The sequence below is a fragment of the Carassius gibelio genome, chromosome B10 (assembly GCF_023724105.1).
Source record: "Carassius gibelio isolate Cgi1373 ecotype wild population from Czech Republic chromosome B10, carGib1.2-hapl.c, whole genome shotgun sequence".
NCBI lineage: Eukaryota > Metazoa > Chordata > Actinopteri > Cypriniformes > Cyprinidae > Carassius > Carassius gibelio.
In genome coordinates, this window is record NC_068405.1 from 16,544,237 (window position 1) to 16,571,022 (window position 26,786).

A 26,786-nucleotide genomic window follows, 5' to 3' on the forward strand; every position below is an offset into this window, starting at 1 on the left:
ATGTAGAAAAAGTAATTACTTTATTACGTCTTTCTCCTGTGACACAAAACAGGCTTCCATTATTAATTAATAAATTAATGTGTAAAATTAAAATCAGTAACACCTGAATTTTCTTGGCTTCACAGAATACAGAATACTAATGCAGCTAGTTATTCCTGGCACCGGTTGTGATGCAGATGGGCTGCTAAACCTCAACTGTAAATGGTTAGTTGAAGCATGCCAGTGATCTCGAGGCAAATGAAAAAGCGTTCAGCTTCTGATGGAGGGGAGTGGCCGAGACCGAAGCGAACTGAAACGCAGCCTTTGTCCAGTCTCTCTGGATGTCACTGTCAGCCCTGCTGAGAGGTTTTAACTCACTAGACTGCCTCTTTCACTCTTTCGCTCAATGAAAGCAGAATTAACTGGCTCTACAGTGCCCCGGAAATTGATTCCCCCCCACCACCCTCCCTTTCTTCATCTACACACAGCTTACTGGCACTTCATTGGTCGTTGCGGCACACAGAACGAACCCCTTATGGTTACTCTTGTAGTTGTTCTGTCAGTCAGCGCTTGATGTATATTAAGTTAGCAATGAGAACAGCGCACGTTTCATCTTTCCAAAGATTGCACAAAGCATTTCTGTCACACGAGGCAATTGGCGTGAAGACTTTTCGAAAACACTGCATCCAGACAGAAGGGAAAGTTTGAATGAAATAGAAAGGGAACGAGAAAGCAAAAAATGTGAATTATGAAAGAAGCCAAGATTTTCACGCTACTAGTCAATCATTCACTTTATATAGCAATTCATAATCATGTGCGTTAAAGTTTATTTAAATTTGAACGTTCGATTTACATTTATTATTATTATTATTATTATTATTATTATTAATGATAATAATTAAAAGAGAGAGTTTTTAATTTTACTTTCCAGGAATTTAAATTTGAAAGAAAAAAATGTGGGCGATCACACTTTTTGGAAATTCATCATTTAAGTAGCTTACTTGATTGTTTTACTTGTGATGATAATATGCACAATAAACCATAATAGAAAAAAAAGTGTTTGGCATTCAAAAAATTTACATGCTTCACCTTTTAAGTAATTAATATGCTAATTCACTCACTTCAACAAAAAAAAAACTGACTTTGTGTCTCTCATATGCAAATGATTTAAAGTCACAATTTTGATTGCACAAATTACATTTAAAAACTGTGGCGTTACCAAACACCCCATTGAACTTAATGAGAAAAAATCATGAGTTTCCTGATTTATTCGCCCATTTGCTTTAATGCCTTTTCCAAGCACAACAATTAATATTGCCAGGACATTTGCACACAACCCTAGGCTATTCATTTCTAATCACAATACCAGCTATTCAATGTACATCTATACTGTTCGGAAAGACAGATTTAATGATTTGGAAAATCCACCTCCTGAAGTGGTTTCAGACGCTATTCATCTCAAGGGTATACAAACCAGTGATTTTAGTAAAATCATAAGAATTGATGTGACAAAACTGCATTGCTGCATCATAATGAATGCTGGATAGTTGTTTTTGAGTTTCAATTCTAAGCAGAACAAAGAGATGCTTGTATTGTGTTTGCAGGGGATGATGTCAGTTAGCAGTGCTGTCTCCGCATAAGCTGACATTAAGAGGAAGAGTATTCCCGCTATTAGCATTACCAGATCATGCGAGCTTTGACCTTTGCTCTATTGTGTGGCGTCTGCTTGTGTATGCCATGGCTGAAAAGAGTCCAGCTTGCAGCCTCTCTGAAGGACCAAAGATGGGTTTCTTTACCACAGACACATTCATGTCACATTGACACACACAAAGTTCGCACACAAACGGGCCACCAGTATATGTGTGTGCAGGGGGATCTGAAATGGTTGAGGCCCTGAGGGAAATAACAGCACATTTCATGGCAGTATTTTCTCAAAGAGATGTAACAATGCACACACAGACATTCCGGGTCTGTCCATTTCCTCCGGGCCTAGAGCCTCACTGCAACTCCTATCCATTCTTCACATTTCCGTGAAAGGGCTCTCCCTGGTCGCACGCTCGCTTTGAAGTAAATTGGTCTTGATTCAAATTCGATGATTTAAAAAAAAATGTATCTTCATTTTGGACAAAGGTGTCCTTGAGCTGAGTTTATTTATTTGGAGAAAGGAAATGGATTGAAGATAGGGCTGCACCATTAATCGCACGCGATTGTCATGCGTGTCTTGTCAGTAAAGCCAGTTCTGTGATAAGCAGAAAAAAATGTCGATCACCTGCTATCAAATGAAGCGGCACTTAATATACAGAGTCGTATTTAGTTGACAATCTATGCAATATCGCGTTCATAACCGCATGCAATTCATCTGCAATTATGACGTGGTATTGCATAGCTTGTCAGCGAACTACAGCTCTGTGTAGTAGGGATGGGCGATATATTGCATGCAATTGTCACGCGCATTTCGTCAGTAAAGCCGGTTCCCTGATTACCGCTAAATCGGCATCACCTGCTTTCAAATGGAATGCCTTTAAATAGACAGAACCGTAGTTCACTGACAAGATACACAATATCGCATTCATTATCGAAGGCGATTCATCTGCGATAATGAACATGATATTGCGTAGCTTGTCAGTGATCTACGGTTCTGTCTATTAAATGGCACTCCATTTGAAAGCAGGTGATGGATATTTAGTACCAATCCTAGAACCAGCTTTACTGACGGGACACGCATGACAATCACATGCGATTAATCGTTTAGCCCTAATTGAAGACAACAAAAGTAGGGGGTGATAGCAGGAATGTCTATACCATTAAACCTTTCCTTCATTTTCAGATGCCTAGCTATGAATATGTTCACTGTTTAAACTAGTTTTACCCAAGTTCCTCAGCATGTTCTTAAACTGTTGTTTATGACAGTAGATGTCCTGTAAGTATAAATTGTCAGTTTACAGTAATTTCCAATATAGTATTTCTTACAGCAACACAGAGAATACAGCACATACTTGCATTGTGTTATGCGTGTATGTGCTTTTATTGTGTACATTAAAGTGAGTTATTTGAAAGTCAAAGTGTCTGTTTCTTTCAGTAAAAGATCACTTCAGTACCACTCCATAACTAGTTTTGCTTCAGTGAAGCATGGAACTATTTTATTTTATTTTTTATTTTATTTTTTGTGGAATATAGTGGAGCAGAGTGATTATGGAACACTTTCAGGAATGAGAACATGCTGTCAGTCCATTATGTTTGGATTACAACTATTCACAGAATCAAGCTTGCATAGTTCACGTATTTACATGCATTGTATTTCAGGCCTGAGAATTAGACTGGATCTACAGTAGACTCAGATAGACAATGGCATTCAGGGAAGCACAGCCATCTGAACAGAGAATCACTCTCAAAAAATGCTAAATGATGGATTGGGCAAAGATATGTTCTTCTGCCATTATTAATCTGTGTTGACCTTTTAGCCAATCTTGGACCGTATTCAATTTGTAACGCTTAAACTGATACGTATTCCGTGTTATTGTAAGGTTGCCAAAATCATATATACAGTATTAAATATGAAGTAAGTATGAAGGATCTGTGCATTCTGGGTCATGCAAGTAAAAGATTCAGATTTTTGGTGAGGAATGGATTTTTAATTATGCATTTCTTGACATTCTTGTATATACATATTTAACTTTTGCCTTTTGAACAAATGTGTGCATAATGTAGAAATGGAGGACTGATCCTCACAGAGCCATGCCAGGCATACACATGCGTACTCGCACGCATGCTGGCATGAATATTTATCACCCCAGACAGAGTCGAACCCTGTTGCCTCGCATTCCTGTGTGCAATGTGTGATGTTCTCTGCCTTTGTAAACCTTTGCCTTAAAGGGTCCTCTTGGCTCCCCTGTGACTCTGCCAGCGATGTGAATAAAGGGAAATCAGAACTCATGCCTTCCCATCTCACCTTGTAGTTTTTCAACAAGAGGGAGTGTCGATCTTTGTGTAGGTGTGTGTTTGTGTGGGTGTTTTTGTTTGTGCGTGTGAGTCACCACATCAGTTTACCTCCATCTGAAACCACATTTTCTGTGTATTTCTTCATCCTCATATGTAATAATTTACAATGTGTTCCTGTTAGTTAACTGTAATTTAAACTAAAATAAAATGAAGATATGATTTTTATACAGAAAGCTAATCAATACAGAGTTTCCTGGCTAGTTCATTCTACAGTTAAATTTTCTTTTTAAATGTAACCTTTTTTTTTTTTGCATTATCTTACTGCGCCTTTTATTTATTTTTATTTTTTTTGCAGAGCCTTTGACATTCAGATGTGATTGTGATTCATGCAAAAAAAAACAAATAAAGATTTGTATCCAATACATCTGCCAAACGAAATGTAAATAGCGTGAATGCACGTGTGAAGCTAAATCATTAAGAAGACAGAGAGAAACTGGAATAGACAGCAACAGAGTGTATATGTGGGGGACAGATCATCGAGTCCAGATGGCAGAGATGGAAAGGCCAGGTCGCTGGTAGAGAGAAGAGAGACAGATGGGAGTATGCGAAGATCATAAAACCATATTATGCTTGTTATTATTGTTGTAATAGGCACTATAATGGTGCTTAGCGTTAAGCTTATTTTCATGGCTGGTCTACTGATACAGCAGTGCTGTGAGACATCCTCAGTCTCAATTGGATTATGTAGATGCTTGGATTTGGAAAAAAAAAAACAGCAGAGTATTTTGACTCCGCAATTACAGAGGCTGTGCAGACACAGAAACCAGGAGTTTAGCCTACAATAAACAGAAAAACAACCACAATCCTTCTGTACTTAGCAGTGAGCTCAGGCTGTCGGTACAAACTCTTTATCCACATGTAATCCATACATTTAGAAGACACACTGAAGATTTTGGACTTTATTGAGCAGACAGTTTGGGCTTAACATGCCAAATAGTGAGAAACAAGAATGCTTGTCCTCAGGCGATGTTTAAAGACCACTTTTACTGATGAAAGGAGATTTATCCACTTTGTGCGTGATAATCCATGTATTTTGTAGCTGACTATAGTGTAGCTACATTTCCTTGATGTGCTGATTTGCATAGGTGAAGGTGTCAGGACGTCCTCATATCCTGATGAATAAAACAAGAAGTTCATCAATTGGTCAGTAGGAACACAAGCTGTCGTGTAGAAGAGGAATTATATGGGTGGGGGGAAATGATGCAAATGTTGCAAAAAAGTATCATTAATAATTTAAGAGTTTTTGAAAAATTCATCATTCCCCAGCTGGTTTGAAGGTCACTGCCTATTGAAAGCACAGACTTTATGTGGTAAAATTATGTTAAAGTGAAAAAGAAAGAAATATCAATTATTAGTCTCTGAATGCTATTTATGATGTTTGTGGATGAAATCTTTTGAAACGGAGACAGCAGCATATAGCCCTGAGGAGTGGAGCTCATAAAAATTGCATTGTTTTTAAGATGGAATTGCTTCATACTGTTCTCATGAGCGATAATGGTTCTGTTAGCTGATAAATGCCTTTTTATTTATTTTTCTACGGAGTGTGTGTGTGTGGGAGGGTGGGGGGGATAAACTCTTTTTAAAAGTTTTTTTTTTTTTTTTTTACTTCTTTTTGTAACCCTTAATCCCCATAATACTAAAACTTTACCAGCTAGTAAATAACCTGCTGATGTGTTTATCTAAAGGACTATTTTTTTTATATTTGTACCTTGATGTGTTTAAAGGTATGTCTTTGCCATCTGACATGGTGCGAAACTCAAGTAATAGTGAGAGTATCAGATCTTCATTAACTTGTTTTCATTGTACCAAATCCATAAGAAGTGCTGAAAAGAATATCTGGATAATATTTTATTTCTTAAAAAATAATAATTATTAATTAATGCTACTGTGAATAATTAAACATTAATAATTTGTTATAATATTATCAGACAGAAGAAAGTCTCTACTTTTTGATTTTGTGAGAGAAATTCACCAATTGCTGCAAAGTAGCCCACCTAGGACATTGTATTATTTTGCTGCTCGACTTCAATGCTCCCTCTCTAGTTTATTCTCAGTGCGCTCACTCTTTGAAGTGTCTGTGAGTGAAAGGCATGCTGATGAGCTGTTTTTGATGATCTTGGCATGTGGTGGAATGCTTTTCCAAGCATTAATGTCCTACTATTTTTAAAATCAGCCGAGAAAGGGCTGGCAACATGAATTACCTTGTTTTCTTTAAATTGAAAATCTGTATTTTAGAATCTATTTAAGCGATTAGCTCACTAGTCTGCCTTAAAGGAAAAAAAGTTAACCCAAAAATGAACATTTGCTGAAACTACTCATCCTCAGGCTATCCAGGATGTAGAAGAGTTTGTTTCTTTATCGGAACAGATTTGGAGAAATTTAACATTACATCAGTTGTACCATTTGCAGTGAATGGGTGCCGTCAGAATGAGAGTCCAAACAGCTGATAAAAACATCAAAATAATCCACACAACTCCATACCATCAATTAATGTCTTGTGAAGGGAAAAACTGTGCGTTTGTAATAAACAAATCCATTATTGAGATGTTTTTAACTTCATATGTTTATTTGAAATACTAGTCCTCTATCTATCATTTTGCTTTTGTCATCTCATCTGAATTTAGGAGAGAGATATATGCACAGATCAAGCAAAAACAGTCCAAAACCATTCTAAACAAATATGATTTTGATGTGAGAGGACACTAAACTGTATTATGGATTATGCACTAGCCAGAAGTGATAGTTTACAATTAAAGCACCATTATTATATATTTGTTTCAAAGAAACAAACAGCTTTTCCCTTCACAAGATTGATTGATTAAATGATGGACTGGAGTGGTGTGGATAACTTGTGAGTTTTTATCAGCTGTTTTGAGACTAATTTTGACGGCACCCATTCACCGCAGAGGATCCATTGGTGAACAAGTGATGTATTAGTACATTTCTCCAAACCTGTTCGATCTAGAAACAACTACTTTACATCTTGGATGGCCTGAGGGTGAATACGTTTTCAGCCAATTAAAATTTTGGATGGATTAAGTAACCAATTCCTTTAAACAAATCAGGAAATTTCTGAGAGGATGTTTTACTTTTGTGCTAAAATACAGTAAGAGCAACAGAATGAAATGATGGGGGACTCAATGCTGATGTTTGCATAGTCTGGCTCGTAACCATTTTGAAATGTATTGCTCAGTTCAGTCATGCATTACACAAGCAGTGATTTGATGACTCTTGTGGCGGTGCTTTTAAAAGCAATGCGGCTTCTTTGAGAGTGTTTACTGTGCTAAGAGTACTGCATAATACAGTTAAGCACACTAAAACCCTTCCAGAGAACCCTCTCAGAGCTCAAAAACCCCTAAACTAGTCAATGTATGCTAATACGATCTAAGATGTTTTAGATGTGTGCACTCAGTGGTTTGCAGATGCTTTGCTACTTTCATTGTTCTTTTTCATCCATTTTGTCTCATTATACACCTAAAAAGTGTAATAATTAAAATGGATAAAAACCTGTTCAGTTTTATTAGCCTCCCCTTAATTTTTTTTGTGATGCTTTAAAAGTTAATGTTTGCTTCCATTCCAAGGCCATACATCTGCAGTTCTTAGATAAGAAAAAGTGGACCATTTTTTGGCCAGGCTTCACGTTGGGTGTTCATAATCATTCAATTTATCTATTTTCCAAATTCCCACAGATTAAAAAAAAATTGCTTCCACCTCAACATGCTTATCAGACTGTTTGCTGTAACCTCAGATGCAGCCGTGTTGCTTTCGGTTAGCTCAGAGTGCCCATGAGTTTAATTGGCTGTTCTAGGGAAGGCTGTAAACCACTGTTTTCCCTGTCTTAATGACCCAAACACAAGCACTCGATGTATCTGGCCATTTGAGAAAGAACACCATAGAAATGCCTCACTGACTGGACCGTGGAAGATTTTTAGAATGAGCTTTGCAGGATTCATTTTTTTTCTTGACCTGCCTGACTCATTCATCTCTGTGTTGTCAATATGAGCAGGCCAAAAATCAATTTAATGTGTGCGTTTATTTTTTGCCCGTGGCAGTGCACTGATATACCATGATCCAGCTCTGCACTTTAAGTGTTGAATGGGTTTCTTGTGTCCACTACATCAGAATGTAGAATGGTTTCTGGGTGCCTGATTGCTGATGATGGCAGAGAAGTAAAATATCTACTTTTTTATTTCATTATTATTGTTTTAGTAATTAACAAACAAATTAACAGGTGATATTTTAAACACAAACTCACATAAATTGTTAATATGTAATATGCAATTTAACAGTAAAACAGTCATATACATTGCATATTACATATTTTAAAAATGATCCTTAATAATAATAATACCAGATAACCCCGAATATTGTTCACATTTTATTTTAACATCCAATTCTCTTTATTAACAAACCAAAGACTATACATCAATAAATATTAATAGTTAGTAAGGTAGTTGTTAAATTTAGGGATTTAGAATACAGTCATGCAGAATGTGCTTTAAAAATATTAATAAACAGCCAATATGTTCAAAATAGGTATGCTAATAAGTTACTAGTTAATAGTAAGAAGTGGTCCCTAAACTAAAGTGTAACCAGAATGTTCAAGGAACTATAATAATAATAATAATAATAATAATAATAATGTTTTACATTAAAATATATTTTAACATTTTAAAATATAAACAAAGCAATTTACAATATACAGTTTATATCAATATATGTAGCTCTATATTATATTATATTATATTAAATTGTTAATGTTGTTATAGAAATATTTTAATTGCAGTTAATTAATTAATGCATGCATTTTATTTTATTATTTAAAATGCATAGTAGCAGTAATAATAATAATACCTTTATCAAATACAACAATAATATTGTAAAATATAATATAATGCAAAGCAGTTTAACATACAATTAATATATTTACATTTATGGATTTAAATGTATTTTAAGCTATTATATTATATTATATTATATTATATTATATTATATTGATGAAGGCAATATAAATGCAGTTAGATTTTTGCTTTTTAAAATAGCAGACTACCCCTTAGCCTAATAACAAACCCTTCTGCAGCCCCCATTGTCTTGCCTATCAGACTCTTTTTATCTGGAGCATGCTTGCTGAGCGATACTTATTCATGCAAGCCATGAACTTCCGTCGGCAGAGACAAAACACTCTTTGTAACTCTACTGCAATTTCTGAGGTGCAGTTGCACACCAGCAATGCTGAGGCAACAAGCATGGTGATCCGAATGTCTAATATGTTTCAAATGCATTTTCAGATAAATTATCTGCAGGTTTGCAATTGACATTCTATTGACAGCCCCCTCCCTCCTCCCCATCAATTATACAGTCTTGGACGGCTGGCTATTATTGAAAGCAAATAAACAATATAATTGACTAAGCAAGATCCTCGGCTTAGGAAATTACATAGGCTGAAGTGGATGTGAAACAAAGATGTGTGATGGTAGCTCAGTGGCGTACAGTCTTTTTAAGGATGGAGGACATGAAAGTAGCAGGCTTTGGATGAATAATGTTTTCTTTCTTAAATTACAGACTGTGTGGAGCAGGTTTGAATGAATTCAAATAGAATTCAAAATGTGTCTCAGGGATGCCTGTATTTATGCTGTTATAGGAGCGCCTAGCCTAAAAATGAAAGTTCTGTCATTGTTTACTCGCCCTCATGGTGCTCCAAACCTGTATGATTTTCTTCTGCCTATGCAACACAGAAGGAGCTAATTTGCATAGTGTGAAATCTGTTCTTTTCCACGGAATAAAGGCATAGATATGACTAGATAAAAAAAAAAAATCTAAATAAAAATGGAGAATGTCAATTTGCAGTTTTATGTATAGATTTACAGTACACAGCATGAATAATACAGGCTATGCAAATACCACCCAACGGATGCATTATTTATACAATAACTTTTTGATGAAGGGTGAAGCAAGTACAACAGACAATCTTCAGGAGAATGTTAAGAAAAAAGTAGAGCATATCACAATTTTGGCCCAGTGTTTTGGCCGTTGTGTTGATATCATGCTGAGCCAAGGACACTCATATCAGAATATAACAGAATACTAATGCTGTTCATTTAGGCTTCTAGACAGTTCAGCTAATTCACATGCAGAAATGTCAAGTTGTTGTTTTGGATGGGGGGCCGGGCTAATAATAGTTGACCTCAACCTCAATGTTGACTATTCATTTGTAAATATCAGGCCTTGAAATAAGAATGTTAAAATCATTTATTTGCATTTTTATTTATATGCATGGTGTCAAGTGTTTGTGTCTCTCTAAGGGAGTTTTTCCGGGACGATTTATTAATATAGGCTTATTTACATTTTGTTCCAGTCATTGCCTGCTAAGTTTAATTCATTTTCCGCCACTGCTGCAAAGAAATACTGCTTTCATGCTTATTAACTAATTTCTAAATATTCCCATTTCCCCATTGGCATAACATGACATTTGTATCAATTACATGTAGTTGAGCTATTCTCCACGTAAACTGGAGGACGGAGGCCAGCTTGAAGCTGAGCAACAAAACGCTAATCAGACATGCAGTGGGGGGTGACTAAACTATGCTGCTTATTTATTTGTGATTATTTCATTAGTTACTGTAGCTCCAGTGGATTGTTTTGCAGGCACTTGTATTAAAAAAAAAAAAAAAAAAGTTTACTTTTTACCATACCATTTTTTTTTTAAATAACCACTTTCTAGTGCCATATATGTATAGATACACTGATGTTCTGCTGCTTTATTTAAAGACAGCAACTGTGTAGTTGCTGAGTTAGTGACCATTTCTTTATTAAGCATTTTAGGACCTAAATTTGTACTATGGCTACTTACTGACAATCTACAAAGATTTGAGTAAAAGTCGTGTTTTGTATTTTATTATCTTTCTTTAAATGTTTGCAATTTTATATTAAGAAGTATTTCTTTTTAGTGGACTCAAATGAAATAACTTCACTGCACTAACATCCTCTAAACAGTAATTTTTGTTGTTGTTTTTAACTGTTTTAATGGTTTAAAACAATCGGTTTCCCAAATGAACAAGTTACCACATGGTATAATAACGGTAACATGCTGTAATAATGAAGAGCTGTAAATTAACTGTAGAGAGCTGTAAATGAACAGTACAATGCTGACATCCACAGCTTCCAGCTTTTTACAGTAATATGTATATTTCAATAATCATGATTACAAAATATACATGAATGTTGATTTTTTTTAAATACTGTTTAAATGAGCAATAAAAAATGTAAAGCTATATAAAAACTTTAATAATCTGAGTGAAATAATCAAAAACGTGATTTTTACAAAATGTATGACTTTCTCTCGGTTATTTTTTATTCCTAACATGACTATATATTTTAGCTTTGGAGATTTTTCAGAAATGATTATATCTCCATTGTTATATTGTAGATAGCAGTGGTAAATATCATGCAAAATCATGTTTTTTTTTTTTTTTTAATGAATTTTATATTGTACTATACAGTACTACTACTACTACTACTACTACTAATACTACTAATAAATGTATTATTAATAATATAATATAACATAATATAATATGTATGTGCAAAAGGCGATAAAGAGAGCTACAGAGTGCTGCTGCATTGAATCTGTTGAGGACTTTGATTTTGAAATATGTACATCACGTATCGGTGCGTGTGTGCGCATACGTGCCGACGTCAGTATGAACCAATCGACAGTCTGTGTCTGTGACATTTAGCGATCGGTCTCTCCGCATAACGAGTGCCAGAGATGTTCATTGTCATTTATCAGCCTCAGTTTGACTGTATTTGTGCTGTGTGCGTCCTGTAGAAGTGAGTAACGATCGTTTTACACTGTTGTTTGCTTTATAGTTGTTTGTTAGTTGTGACGCAGTTATTGCACGAGATGTGCTGCATCTGAGGTATTTATGATTGCAGTTAAAGTTACAATGTTAATACCCATATTATTGATCACATAGATATCAGTGAATGTGATGTTATATTCAGTGTTTCTACTATTGTATTACAGCCTGAGGGGAGCAGCCTAGAATGTATGTCAATATGTTTATTATGTTAATTACTGATGTTAGATTCCTGTTCTCTGTGTTTGTAGGAATAAACCACACACACTTCCACAAACTTGTATGCATATGTCCTGCACATATCTACAATACATCAAGCTCTCATCCTTTGATAATCATCCAGCCTGTCGTGAGTCAAACCAACTGCATTAAAGATCACACAGTGGATAGCCTGTACATTTGATTCCATTCTGGATGGATATAACTTGCACTTGATTCAGCTTCATCATCTCGATGTTCTCTGATGCTGCAATTACAGAGATTGAACAGAGCTAAGAATATTCATCTAATCTGAGTTTATAAAGCAGCCCATCGACTGAACAAAATACCCAAACCTCTCATCGTGAACAAGCTCATATTACAGTATCCTGACATTTAACCACTGCAGTTTATGTAAAGGCTGTCTTCCCTCACCAATGTTAATCATCATACTTTATGATTATTAAACGTATTGAAACTAATACTCTGCTCTGTGTGTTCTGACCGACACACCCGGTTCACTACGATACCTTGCTAGCCTTAGTAATTCAGATAGCTCTTTGCTACATTAAGTGGTCCTTCGAGCCGGATCGTAGCTGTGCTGGGAGTATGCAGCAGAGTGTTGGAGTATCAGAGGCCATGTCCACCCGGCCTAAGCGTTTAATCAGACAGCCCTCTTATTTGAAAGACTATGAGGTCAGTGCTATGCATTACCAGAGACCGAGTTCAGTGGCACCGCCCGCACCAAGAGAAAGCCAAAGCTCACAGTCTCATGTGACGTGGAATGAGCTTTACCCGCCTCCAGATGATAACTCTCTAAGCTTCGAGGAGAGCTTCCTAGACACTTCCAGACAGTCTTATCCCCCTATGCCTTACAGAACGGAGGGAGTACCACAGAGCAGGTTACTGAGTGAGAGTATGCGGTATGATTCAGTTTCACATCATGATACTAGAGAGGGTGAATTGACAGCCTCAGCCAGAGCGCCATTAGCAGTACAGCGAGATCAGTCCCGAGAGAGATGGCCCATGCCACCCCTTGCTACATCGGATGACTTTCAGGCTTCAGAGATAGAGGAGCCTAATGAAGAGTTACCTCCCCCACCGTGGCCTACACCAGATGACCCTCCGATATTTGCAGTTGGTGAAGAAATGCGTATGATTAATGTCTTGGATCGGATGATGAGCGAGTTGCAGCTCATGAAAGAGAGTGTTGCCTCTAATGTCCTGATGCCCACTCATTCACACTCCACCCCGAGAGTGGTAGGCCCTTCCCAGACTAGAGGAGGTTTTGATCAGTACAATGCCAAGGTTTGTACTCCGAGGCCAGCAACTTATTCTACTGTTTCACATCCACCCCCTGTTTATCATTCAGATGTGGGCTCTGCACGGAGGAGTGGAGTCCGACCTGGCATGAATCAGTCATACCCTACTCAAAGTACACATTTCTCCCCTGGGTCAGTGACATTGGGAGGGGAGTACCGGGGGCCTACGCCGAAGATTCCCCTTTTCATTCGTAATGACCCGATGGAGTTCTCTCGTCTGAAGTTAGCCCTAACTAATCTGTTGCCGGCCGATGCTTCAGAGCTTTTTAAGTACCAGATTCTGGTGGATCATGTAAAGCTAGAAGAGGCTTGTCTCATTGCAGACTCCTTTATTAATTCACCTATGCCATATACCGACACAATGATCGCCTTAACAGAGAAGTTTGGACAGCCGCATCAAGTCGCCTTGAAGAGGATCGCTGCGGTGATGGATTCATCTGAGGTGAGAAGAGGGGATATAGCTGCCTTTGAGAGGTTTTCTCTGCAGGTGCAGTCGCTTGTGGGTATGCTGCAGACGTTAGGTCCAGATGGGGAGGTTGAATTACGATGTGGCTCACATGTTGCTCGATTGCTCACCAAGCTTCCACCAGAGATGCGAGCAAACTTCCGTCGTCAGATGTTCCAGCATTCTGGTCACACGCATACATTGCTGGATCTTGCAAAATGGCTACGTTATGAGTCATGGTGCCAAGGCTATGACTCCACTTCAGGTATCAGTGGTCAGGGAACATCAGGCTATCGGGTTGAGAGGAAACGCAGCAGACCAGCAGCTACAGTGTTGCATGGATCGGAGAGTGGACAGGGCAGAGCGATTAAAACGGAAGGCCCTTCAGTGCAGCAAAGGAAGAGCAGAGTAAAGCCATATTGCCCATTTTGTGAGTGTACAGAACACTTCCTTAATAAATGTCCAGCGATACAGAAGCTCACGAAAGAGGAGGTTATTGAATGGATAAGGATCAATAAGAGATGTTGGAGATGTGGAAGAGCACATATGGCCGCCCAGTGTGATCTAAAGAGGTTATGTGATGTGTGTAATGGGAAGCACTTGAGAGTCTTGCATGATGCCAACTCACGCTCTTCAGCCGAGCCGCCGAAATCTGAGAATTGCCTGGTGAGTACCAGCACGGACGTTCTTTACGTAGATCGGCCCTCGGCTACTTCTCGTGTATTGTTGAAAGTTGTAAGAGTGTTACTGCGCAATGGAGGCAGAACGTTAGACACCTATGCGATTCTGGATGATGGGTCCGAACGCACAATGCTCCTCCCAGAAGCAGTTGACATCTTAAACTTGCAGAAGAAGCCAGAAGAGCTCGCCCTCCGTACCATCCGTCAGGAAGTTCAGACACTTCGAGGATCTGCTGTCTCATTCACTATATCACCCCTTGCAAATCCCAAGAGGAACTTTCGGATTAGGGAAGCGTTCACATCACAGCGTTTGGGTTTAGCAGACCATTCCTATCCGGTGGCCAGTTTGAAGAGAAGGTATAAGCACTTGGCGGATCTTCCCCTGGAGTCATTTGAACGGGTTAAGCCACTCATTCTGATTGGAGCAGACTATCCGAACTTACTTACCCCTGTTGAGCCGGTGAGATTGGGCCCTCCAGGAGGACCTGTAGCCATTCGCACAAGGCTGGGATGGACGCTCCAAGGGCCAGCACATTTCACACAATGGATGTCACCTACTCAACAATGTCTTCTGACTGGTGTTTCAGGCCAAACTGCCGAGCTTTTGCAGGATGTGGAGAGGCTTTGGCAGATGGATATCTTGCCATATCAAAGCAGTAGACTGGCTATGCGGTCGAAGCAGGATAGAGAAGCCGTGGAGCTGTTGGAAGCCAAGACTCAACGAGTGCAAGTTGGAAACATTCTTAGATATGCAACGCCGTTGTTACGGAGGCCGAATGTTCCCCCCCTTAGAGCGCCTATCAAAGCCGTCCTACCTAATCTCCGGAGTCTTGAGAGACGTTTGGGTCAAGACCCATTACGTGCCCAGGAGCACAGTGCAGCGATCCACAAGTTAGTGGAAGGTGGAGCAGTCAAGGAAGTTGACCCCAAAGAGACCTCTACTACAGATGAGTCGTGGTACATTCCACACCATGTTGTGAGCCACAACGGGAAGAATCGGTTGGTCTTCAACTGTTCCTTCAAGTTCCAAGGTATAAGTCTGAATGACACCCTCCTTCCCGGTCCTACGCTGGGCCCCTCACTCCTGGGAGTCCTGTTGCGCTTTAGGGAACACGCGGTAGCAGTCAGTGGCGACATTCGAGCAATGTTCCATCAGGTTCGACTCCTACCGGAGGATAGGTCACTTCTTAGATTCATATGGCGTGATATGAGACGGGATGAAAGCCCTGACGTCTACGAGTGGCAAGTTCTACCCTTCGGTACTGCCTGCTCACCGTGCTGTGCCACTTTTGCTCTTCAGATGCATGCAAGAAATCATCCTGGGCCAGGAGGGGTAGTGACACATTCAGTGGAACACTGCTTCTATGTGGACAATTGTCTCCAGAGTGTTCCCAACACAGACGAAGCCAAGGTGTTGGTTGACAGTCTCAGGTCAGTGTTATCCTCTGGAGGGTTTGAGATCAGGCAATGGGCTTGCAATAAGCCAGAAGTTCTTCAGCACCTACCAACAGAAGCAAGGTCAGATAACATGGAGGGATGGCTTTCAAAGAATGAGTCTGGATTGTCAGAACCGATCCTTGGGCTCAATTGGCAGTGGGGGACAGACACCTTAGGCTACAAGAGCCGGACTCTACAGTACACATCCCTAACCATGAGAAATGTCTATAAAGTGGTCGCCAGACAATACGACCCCCTGGGATTTATCGCACCCTACACAACTCGCGCCAAGCTGATTGTCCAAAGCATGTGGGACAAACCGCGTGATTGGGACGACCCCCTCTTACCCGCAGACTTGCAACGGGCATGGATGGAGTGGGAATCAGAGTTGCCCTTGTTGTCGAGTATTACGCTACCCAGACCTTATACTCCCACTTATGCCCAGCAGGAGATCACCTCTCGGCAGATTCACGTGTTTAGTGATGCCTCCGAAAAGGCTTATGGGTCAGTGTCTTACATGAGGACAGAAGACACTCAGGGTAGAGTCTATTTGGCTTTCATAGCAGCCAGATCCAGAGTAGCACCCCGCAAACAGCACTCTGTTCCCCGTCTTGAACTTTGTGGTGCCTTGACAGCAGCTCAACTTGCCAAGACCATCGAGAGAGAGCTGACCGTGAAGTTGGATCAGATTGTTCTTTGGAGTGACTCGACAACAGTGCTGACATGGTTGCGGTCTGAGTCATGCCGCTTCAAGGTGTTCGTGGGTACTCGTGTGGCAGAGATCCAGGAGCTCACAGCAGGATGTACCTGGCGCTATGTAGACTCTGCACGGAACCCAGCCGACGATGTCACCAGGGGAAAGACATTAGCAGAACTAGTCATGCCTAATCGTTGGAGTCAAGGCCCATCCTTCCTTCTTAAAGGACCTGCTGAATGGCCATCCTCACCGGGAGAGGTGTCAGGACTTGATACCTCAGAATACAGGAAGCCAACTTCCTGTGGAGTGGTATGCAGTGTGGATGGGAAAGAAACCACTCTAGGCCAGTCATTCTCATCTTGGAAAGCTCTGGTAGAGGCAGTAGCAGAGGAGGCTCACGGGGCGGCTGACCTGAAGAAGCCCTTGTCTGCAGAGGACTATCGGCAAGCAGAGTTGACGGTTTTCCGTAGAAGTCAATCAGCGTGCTTTGCAGAGGAGCTGAGTCGTCTCAAAGCTGGAAGGTTGGTAGGTCGGAGTGGCCGGCTTCTTACCCTCTCCCCAGAGCTAGACCCGGTCGAGGGAGTGATTCGAGTAGGAGGTAGACTCCGACGTGCAGAGCTGCTGGACCCTGCGTTCAAACATCCAATTATTTTGGACCCTTCATATTGGACGACTAAGCTGCTTATCCAGGATTATGATGCACGTTTGTGTCACCCAGGAACAGAGCGGGTCTTCGCAGAAATACGGCGTCAGTTCTGGATCCTCCGAGGTAGAGAAGCGATTAAGAGGGTTCAGTATCAATGTCAAGAGTGCAGGAGATGGAAATCCAAGCCATCAATCCCGAAGATGTCTGATTTACCAGTAGCCCGTTTACGGTTATACAAGCCAGCGTTCTACTCGACTGGAGTAGATTGTTTTGGACCGTTCCAAGTCAAATTGGGGAGGCGTTCAGAGAAAAGATGGGGTATCATTTATAAGTGCCTCACCACCCGAGCAGTGCACTTGGACCTCATACACGGGATGGATGCCGACTCCTTTCTGATGAGTCTCAGAAGATTCATTGCTCGCCGAGGGACTCCAGCGGAGCTCTACTCAGACCAGGGTACAAATTTTAGAGGAGGCGAGAAGGAGCTCAGTGAATGCTTCCGCAGTATGTCCTCAGATCTCAGACAACTTCTTGCCAAACAAAAGATTGACTTCCATTTCAATCCTCCTGCCGCACCTCATTTTGGGGGTACGTGGGAGCGGGAAATCAAGTCTGTCAAGGCAGCTTTGTACACGGTCATAGGAGTTCAGCCAATCTCTGAAGAGGTACTGTACACAGTTCTTCTCGAAGTTGAGGCTATCTTAAATTCGAAGCCGCTGGGTTACACCTCGTCTGATGTTGTTGACTTGGATGCTATAACCCCAAATGTTCTCCTCATGGGGCGGCCAGATGGGGCACTGCCCCAAGTAGTGTATCCTAAGAGTGAAGGACTGAGCAGACGAAGATGGCGACATTGCCAAGTTATAGCGGATCACTTCTGGGCCAGGTTCATTCGGAGTTATTTGCCAACCTTGCAGCACAGGCAGAAGTGGCATGGAGCCCCAGAGGATCTGACAGTGGGCTCAGTAGTTCTGTTGATAGACCCACAGTTCCCCAGAGCACTCTGGCCCATTGGTAGAGTGGTTGCAGTACATTGTAGTGCAGATGGTCACGTGAGGTCTGCGGATATCCAAGTCAAGGATAAGGTTTATACCAGACCCGTTGCCCGGCTGATTACTCTTCCAACGATACCTGACACTGAAGTGGATGAGCAATGCACTCCAGGTGCAACAGATTCAACTTAGCCTTTTGCGGAGACAAATTGCACACAATTTGGGGGCGGCTGTGCAAAAGGCGATAAAGAGAGCTACAGAGTGCTGCTGCATTGAATCTGTTGAGGACTTTGATTTTGAAATATGTACATCACGTATCGGTGCGTGTGTGCGCATACGTGCCGACGTCAGTATGAACCAATCGACAGTCTGTGTCTGTGACATTTAGCGATCGGTCTCTCCGCATAACGAGTGCCAGAGATGTTCATTGTCATTTATCAGCCTCAGTTTGACTGTATTTGTGCTGTGTGCGTCCTGTAGAAGTGAGTAACGATCGTTTTACACTGTTGTTTGCTTTATAGTTGTTTGTTAGTTGTGACGCAGTTATTGCACGAGATGTGCTGCATCTGAGGTATTTATGATTGCAGTTAAAGTTACAATGTTAATACCCATATTATTGATCACATAGATATCAGTGAATGTGATGTTATATTCAGTGTTTCTACTATTGTATTACAGCCTGAGGGGAGCAGCCTAGAATGTATGTCAATATGTTTATTATGTTAATTACTGATGTTAGATTCCTGTTCTCTGTGTTTGTAGGAATAAACCACACACACTTCCACAAACTTGTATGCATATGTCCTGCACATATCTACAATACATCAAGCTCTCATCCTTTGATAATCATCCAGCCTGTCGTGAGTCAAACCAACTGCATTAAAGATCACACAGTGGATAGCCTGTACATTTGATTCCATTCTGGATGGATATAACTTGCACTTGATTCAGCTTCATCATCTCGATGTTCTCTGATGCTGCAATTACAGAGATTGAACAGAGCTAAGAATATTCATCTAATCTGAGTTTATAAAGCAGCCCATCGACTGAACAAAATACCCAAACCTCTCATCGTGAACAAGCTCATATTACAGTATCCTGACATTTAACCACTGCAGTTTATGTAAAGGCTGTCTTCCCTCACCAATGTTAATCATCATACTTTATGATTATTAAACGTATTGAAACTAATACTCTGCTCTGTGTGTTCTGACCGACACACCCGGTTCACTACGATACCTTGCTAGCCTTAGTAATTCAGATAGCTCTTTGCTACAATGTATATTTAGGATGTAAATGCAAAACATAAATGTAATTTGAAATTTGCCCTAGTAAAACAAAGGAGAATTTTGTTCCAAAAACTTCCACCACCCTCTTTTTCATCACTGAATATTATATATGTGGTAGAAATTACACTTTGGCATGAATATTCAAGAAATTTCAGAAAATTTACAAATCATTCTCAGTTGTGAAATCATTCCCATCGCAACTAAATATCTTGCCTTTAAATATTTGATTCAAAAATGAAAGTATTTGTTTGCCATGGAGATAAGTGTCTATAAAGAGCATTTTTCAGATGAAATATGAGCCTGAAGGTAAATATCAAATAGTTTTTATATTCAATTTATACTATACTATAATTATAAAAAATATATAATTGTTGAACATAACATAACACCATAAAATAACATACGAATTCCACCTTTGGAGATTGTTAAGCCCCTTTCAAACTGCGATTCCGAAAAATACACCGGTAATATGTCCCAGCAATTGTTCCCGTATTTTGTTTTTTCATTGCAAACGTTGATCTGCCTTCAAAACACCCGGTAAAGAGTCGCACGATAACGTTAACGTCGCACGATTCCAAAGTTCTCATAGTTGAAGAAACACCTTTAAATATTAATATCTTTGGGAGTCAAAAATGAAAGCACAAGAAACTAAAAATGTACAAAAGTTGGTCAGTCTCACAGGAGCACAGTAATCCTAGCAGTCTGGACAGCAACACTGTTTGGTACCTGCAGCACTGTACATACCCCCCCCCCCCCCCCCCCCTCGATGCACACCACATGTATAGAGCTTAGAAAGAATATTGGGAGGGAGGACAATAGATTGCGCCAGAGGCTGTGAATGTGGTGTTTTCTCGCTCATCAAATGGCAATGGTTGAGTTGGAGAACATTTCACATTTAGCTCCACAGTGGAATGTTAGACTCCCCTCAGGACACACATCAGGTCTTGCCGATGGAGTTTGTCGCTCAGTAATGTGCAGCAGCTCATTTGTGGGAGTTTGTCTGGGGTTTGAAGGTAATTTGGCTCTGAATCACTCACGTTCCCAATAAGCATCAAATTCCAGCTCGTATAGGAGCTCATCTAGGATGTAATCAGGTACAGTGGTTGATTGCACTTCCGAATGAAGGATCCTTCATGTTGAAAGGAAATCATCCACTGATAGGAATAGTTTTTCGCCTCTCAAAATGTAGGTGACAAATGTCCTTCTGGGAAACGCTGAAATGGCCAATTTGGATGTCATACAATGAGCTGATAGGAGCCGAGAGAATTTTTCTGTCTGGATGATGGTTGCACCATTTCTGCCCTCTGTTTCTTATTTGCTTTTTTTCCAAAGCCTTTCTATGTATAAGCCATTCCGGATATGCCATTTTGTTTTTATAGTTATTATTTATTTATTTTTGAATAGATGTTATTTTGAGTGCAAAAATAAGATTCAGTGGACCAAAATATGACATGTAAATGTATGTAAAAATAAGCGATATGAGTTTGTGTATTTTAACTAGGCAGAAAAATCTGAGACACCATAGTATTTCCAAAGTATCATGATCAAAACATGGTGCGATTTGGTAAAATACCAGTTTGAAGCAGGTAAACCACTTGCTACATGAATGTCACCACAATGTGAGTGCAGGTTTTACATTTCCTTTCAGCAGTCTCTGAAAACTGAACTAATAACTTGACAGTGTTTTCTGCCTTTTTATTAAATTAATTGGCAGATTTAGGCTCATGCTCACAAAGCCATGACAGGAAGTGTAATGATGTCCTCAGGGAAGGAGTCCAATCTTTTCTTGAACGAATAGCTCATACAAAAGTAAAACTACTACTCTCTCACTATTTCTCTTTTCTTTAACTCACTCATCTCATTTTTTAATGGAACACAAATTGTTTATTTTTATTTTTTTGTTCACAGTGACTGCTGACTATTAAGTTCCAAAACTGAATTTAAAAAAGTACCATAAAAATATATGTATTTAATATAAAATAATAAATAAAATGTAAATGAATTCCAGCAAATGGCTTTGGAACAGCATGATGGTGAATAAATCCAGTCCAAATTTTATTTCTGGGTGAACGAAAAATTATATCCTTTTAAAATGGTCACTTCTGCAAAAAGTCATTATGCTGTCATATAGCAGGGAGAGATGTCTCTGAATGTGTGTTTCTGTCTGTCCCACTTCCTGTTTGGAGGGTGATAGCAGCATTAAGGCTCTTCTAAAGGTCAGCCCTTAAACAGCTGTTTGAGGGATGAATGGGAACAGGTATTTTGTGACCATTAACTCTGTTTTGATGGCTCTGTCTGTCCGTGTCCTGCTGTGATCTTACAGCTAGTGCTGTGCTTGTTATCACCCTCTACAAATACTGGTGGCACACTTGTCATTGGTTCAAGCACATGTAGGGTCAGAGAAGGGTTACATAAATACCTTCAGGATGAAATGCAAACCTTATAAGAAATATATGTATGCTCAGCATGTTTGAGATGATAGCTAATACTTCACTTTAGACCATCATTTGACCACGGCGAAGTCAAGGGGGAGTAAATCGTCTGGCCTCGAGAAGCCTTGTGGAATGTATTTTAAAAAGTTAAATTGAGATTGATATGTGGTAAAATATACTACTTTTGAAGCTACACTAGTAAAAATTGTAGTTTTATCTTGTAGGGAAATTGTCTTCGGATCCACCAGTCAGAAAAGTTTCCATTTTCAATGTTATTCAGTACCAAATCATTGATTAAAAATAGACCTTTCTAATTAAATATGAAATATTAACCTTTATAGCTTTATGTTTATAATTAGAGTATTGTTTTGTTAGCTTAGCAACATGATGAAACACTGGCATCTAACATTACCTTGAACACAGTTATCTGAAACATTAAGCATATACATATACCCAAATAGGAAATAAAACCGTTATCAAATATGTGTCCTATTCTGTGTCCTAAACTCTTGTTTCATTTTTTAGAGCAGTCGAAGCAATATTGGAAATAAATAATCATCTTTGTTTCTGAAAATATTCAGATGAAACCCTTTTTCTAATTGTTAAGTAACTGTAATATAATGCTGGGTTTTTTTTTTTATTTACTTTTTTGTTTTTTTTTTACCCAAATGCATGGGTTGGTACACTTCTTCATCGAAAAAGGTTTGTATACATTTTATTTCATTAACAAAGTCTTTAATGTGCTGTAAATAGTATTATTTTACACAATGCAACATAAAAGAGCGAGATGTCAGTCATTTCACGTAATGGAAACGCCTTTTGCCTTGCCTTGCATAACGAATACATTTTATTTGTTATAATACTGTTAAAATCTCAGTACTGTTTGTTTATGGACAGGTTTTGGAGTCAGTCACAGCATCTCTCAACTACTAAACTAAAGTTTGCAGATACCCCGGCAAACAGAAGCCCTTTACCGGCTCAGATTACGGTGACACTCCGGCATGCAAATTAGCAATATTTCAGTAAAAAGTGATTACAGAGAATAGTTGAATACATTTAAATTAAAATGCTAATTTTAAATGTTACGTTTTTATGTCTTCTGTGCTTGTTAAATTAGTTTAAATGCATGTAATACTGTAAACTATGCTGTATTCACCCAAATAATTTCAATTTGTCCAAGTGTTCTCGCTTGATTTTTGTTAATTTTTGATTTATGCTGTTGGATCTAGTATTTGTTTTTTCTTTTTTTTTACAGTCCTTTTTAAGACCGCAATATATAATAATTTTTAAACAATAGTTGACTTAAATTAATAAATCCAGCATGCTGAGAAAAAACATTTAACCCATCCAGCTGGGTCAAAATAACCCAACAAGTTTTGTCCAATATTTACCAATAACCCAAGCTGGGTTGTTTTTAACCGATCATTTTAAGAGTGTACACATTTTTTCTTCTTCTCAGCAACTGTAACAGATTACAGTTACAATTATTTTGTAATTAAATTACATAATTACATTTTACAAGTTATTCCTCAACTGCAAATGCCAAATGAAAATCGTCAATAGTTGTATTTATAGCGACTCAAAGACTGAAGACCCCTGTACCAGGATATTTCCTTAGAAACAGTAGATAGTAGACAGCAAGGCAGCTCACTAGGTTTTGCCTGTATATATATATGCACACACTTACACACAACATTAATTTAAGGAACTCAATCTTAGACTTCTCCCATTCATAATTTATTTATACCCAACCATCTCGGGGCTCTCCCTCAGGACATTAGGATTAAACTGCCACATTATGAATAAAACATACTGAAATGAATTCAGCACGGTCCAGAAATATTATCTGAAGTAAATCAATGTTTTAAACAGAATTCCCGGTGGCCTTAGGAGTATGTTTAAGCGAAAACTGAGAGAGAGGGGCAAAGAAAAGTCACAGTGCCCGAAACCTTTCCTCAGTTTAACGTTTAGCGTTCGATACTGAGAAAATATGTCCGTTCCCGAGCACATCCCCACTCTCAATCTGCCTACATACATCTTCACTGCTTTACCGCAGAGCCGAAAATAAATGGCCTCTCTGCATCCCAGCAGACACCCATCCAGAAAAAAAAACATATTTAAAAAAGGGCATGTAATTTCTCATTGAGTGACTGCAGTGTGGAAGTTCGATACAAAAAAAATAAAATACATACAACTGTGATGCGTCTTTTCTCAGGCGCTTTTTGGTACCAAACAGTTTTGACACCCTTATGTGACAAATCGCTGAGCAGCGAAGCTTATCAGAGGAACGCTGCCAGCTTTGCTTAGCCTGGTACAGTTTTGTCTACTTAGAAATAGCGATTTGGTGCCAGAGCCCGGGCGAGATTAAGCCATGGATGTTTATAATATCAGACAGGAGCGCGCTCAAGCATTTGGGGGCTTTAAATCAGGCATGAAATTAATTTCCAAACCCTTTTCAGCAAAGGTGCGAGTAAGAAGAGGCATATGCTTTGTATTGTGCATTTGTATTGCCCAGAGCTTATTCTATGGGCCTTTGGATTCTTTGTTCGACGTGTGTCTGTCTGACCTTAGAAATGTGGAATCTCTTTGATCAATACGCCAAATACATTTTCACGAATAAGGCTGGAGTGTTATGGCGAGACTGGCTTTGTTGCTGTTCTTTGGTTGATCTCTGTCATCTTTATTTCGGAGTTATAGGCCACCAGACGTCCTTCAAAAAGAGATGAGGCAACTAATCATTATCGTATCTGCTTTAATGCTTTTTTATGGGCTTTTCCCTTTGGGAATGTTGTGAATGAGACTGGGGGAATTAGATGAAGATTTGATGGAAGCAGGATTGGTATCTGCATTCCCGTGAGCACAAATCAACACCACCACAGCTCCCACGGATCTTTATTTCAGCAGTGTGTTTTGGATGTCTTTTGAAGGGTGTCAGTGAGTCTTTTATTCTTACAAATAGTAGGATTTTTGAAGGTTGTCCTAGTTAAGGATTGTTGTAATCGTATTGTTCAATGTGGGTTTTATGCAGTGTTTCCCGTGATGTCTGAAGCTGTATTATGGCTTTCTGTGCACAGAACAAAACTATGTAAAACGGTTAGATGTGTGACACAACATGCTGCATTATTAAACGGATAGTTCACCCAAGAATGAAAATTCTGTCATTAATTACTCACCCTCATATCGTTCCAAACCTGTGAGACCTTCGTTCATCTTCAGAACACAAATGAAGATATTTTGATGAATTCCGAGAGCTCTCTGACCCTGCCATAGACAGCAAGGTTTCTAACATGATCAAGGCTCAGACATAGTTTCATACATTGTTATCCGCGTGCATACATTGTTTACATATGTGATACTCTCCAAAATGCCGCTATGTGGGGATGCAGAGGAGACGAATTGTTTAAAATTACGATTGAACCACTGATTTCACATGGATTATTTGAACAATGTCCTTGCTACTTTTCTGAGCCTTGATCATGTAAGGATCCTTGCTGTCTATGTCTCAATATAAAATATCTTAATTTGTGTTCTGAAGATGAACAAAAGTCTTACAGGTTTAGAACAACGTGAGGGTGAATAACGAATGACAGAATTTTCATTTTGGGGCGAACTATCATTTTAAGCGCATATAATTGCATAAATGTATAATTTTCTGGCATATACTGAATAGCACTTCCAACTGTGTAAAGCCATCTGTAGGATAAATAGTCATAATTTAGTATGCTTTTTCCAATTCTAGTATGAACATTTAGTGAAATCATGCTTTGAGAATTGTATTCATTTAATTGCTCTTTGCAATATTAAAGCATTCTTTTTAAGCCATTGCACATGTAAAGAAAATATAACTCATAATGTTAGGTTTTTTGTAATGTCTCAATAAAATACTTATCTTTTTGCATTGGTCTTATTTGGTCTAAAATCGGTTCTAGATTCTTTAAATAATAAAGAATTATGTATTTCTTTCTGGTAAACTTTTTGAGATAGATTAAAAAAAATGAAATAAATAAAAGCATCATCTCTTAAAGCCATGACAGAAGATCAAAAATCATAGTAAGTAAATATAATCATTCATACTGTTATATTTAACTTTCTGTTTCATACAATGTTGGTCTTAAGAGTCTTTAAATTTACTCTGTAAATTTGTTATAATGTTTTCTTAAACATTCAGATACTCTGTGCTGGCAAAATAATGTTTGTCTTAGATGATATGTTAGTGTTTGCACTGATATTTTAAGGAATATAATTACGAGCGATTTGCTGTTATGCTTGACTTGCTTGTCTTTCTAGTCTGTAATTTCTGCTTTGTATATAAAGTGGTGTTTAGTGACACTGAGGCCATCTTCTCCCTTTGAATTACAACTTTAATATCTTGTCCTTTAGCACTTGACCAGATCTGTTTTCAGTTTTTTCTTTTTCTAATGCTCGTTCTTTAAAGTGTGAAGCTTGCTTTCTGTGCTTTCCTGGGAATGCTTTATTCTAACGAATCTAATCAATTCTACACACAGTACAGTATGTAAACAGCAGATATAATTATACGTGGCTCGAGTCTGGAATTGATTTTGCCGGCATATTGTGTATGTTTTCACATCAGTGTAAACATTTCTTAGAAAAAATGTAAAAATTAATTTACCACCACAACATCCAGATGGTGATAGGATTAAAATCTCTAAACAGCTGCATTTTGTAAAACTACACTGTGGATTGAAAACCTCAGTTTAACTTGGATTATAACAAAATACCAGGAACAGAGGCCAAACTCATTAATTTGCTATCAATGTTTTAAATTAAAGCTGCAGTCCTTAACTTTTATT

The 26,786-nt window shown here is 38.9% G+C and overlaps 2 protein-coding genes across 4 annotated transcripts in view; both read left to right on the plus strand.

Moving 5' to 3' along the window:
• Nucleotides 1-26,786, plus strand: part of ntm (neurotrimin) — a 282,472-nt gene that overhangs the window by 85,917 nt on the left and 169,769 nt on the right. The gene's annotated exons all lie outside the window — the stretch shown is intronic.
• LOC127966163 (uncharacterized) lies at nt 11,564-19,445 on the plus strand. 2 transcript variants are annotated; one of them, XR_008155556.1, is made up of 3 exons: nt 11,564-11,808; nt 12,089-18,736; nt 19,017-19,445. XR_008155556.1 is itself a non-coding variant. In XM_052566979.1 (2 exons), the coding sequence occupies exon 2, from the start codon at nt 12,645-12,647 to the stop codon at nt 18,444-18,446; it is 5,802 nt and encodes a 1,933-aa protein (XP_052422939.1). In that variant the 5' UTR covers nt 11,564-11,808; nt 12,089-12,644; the 3' UTR covers nt 18,447-19,445. The 2 variants fall into 2 exon arrangements, 1 of the variants encoding a protein (XP_052422939.1); XM_052566979.1 differs by having other exon boundaries at nt 12,089-19,445.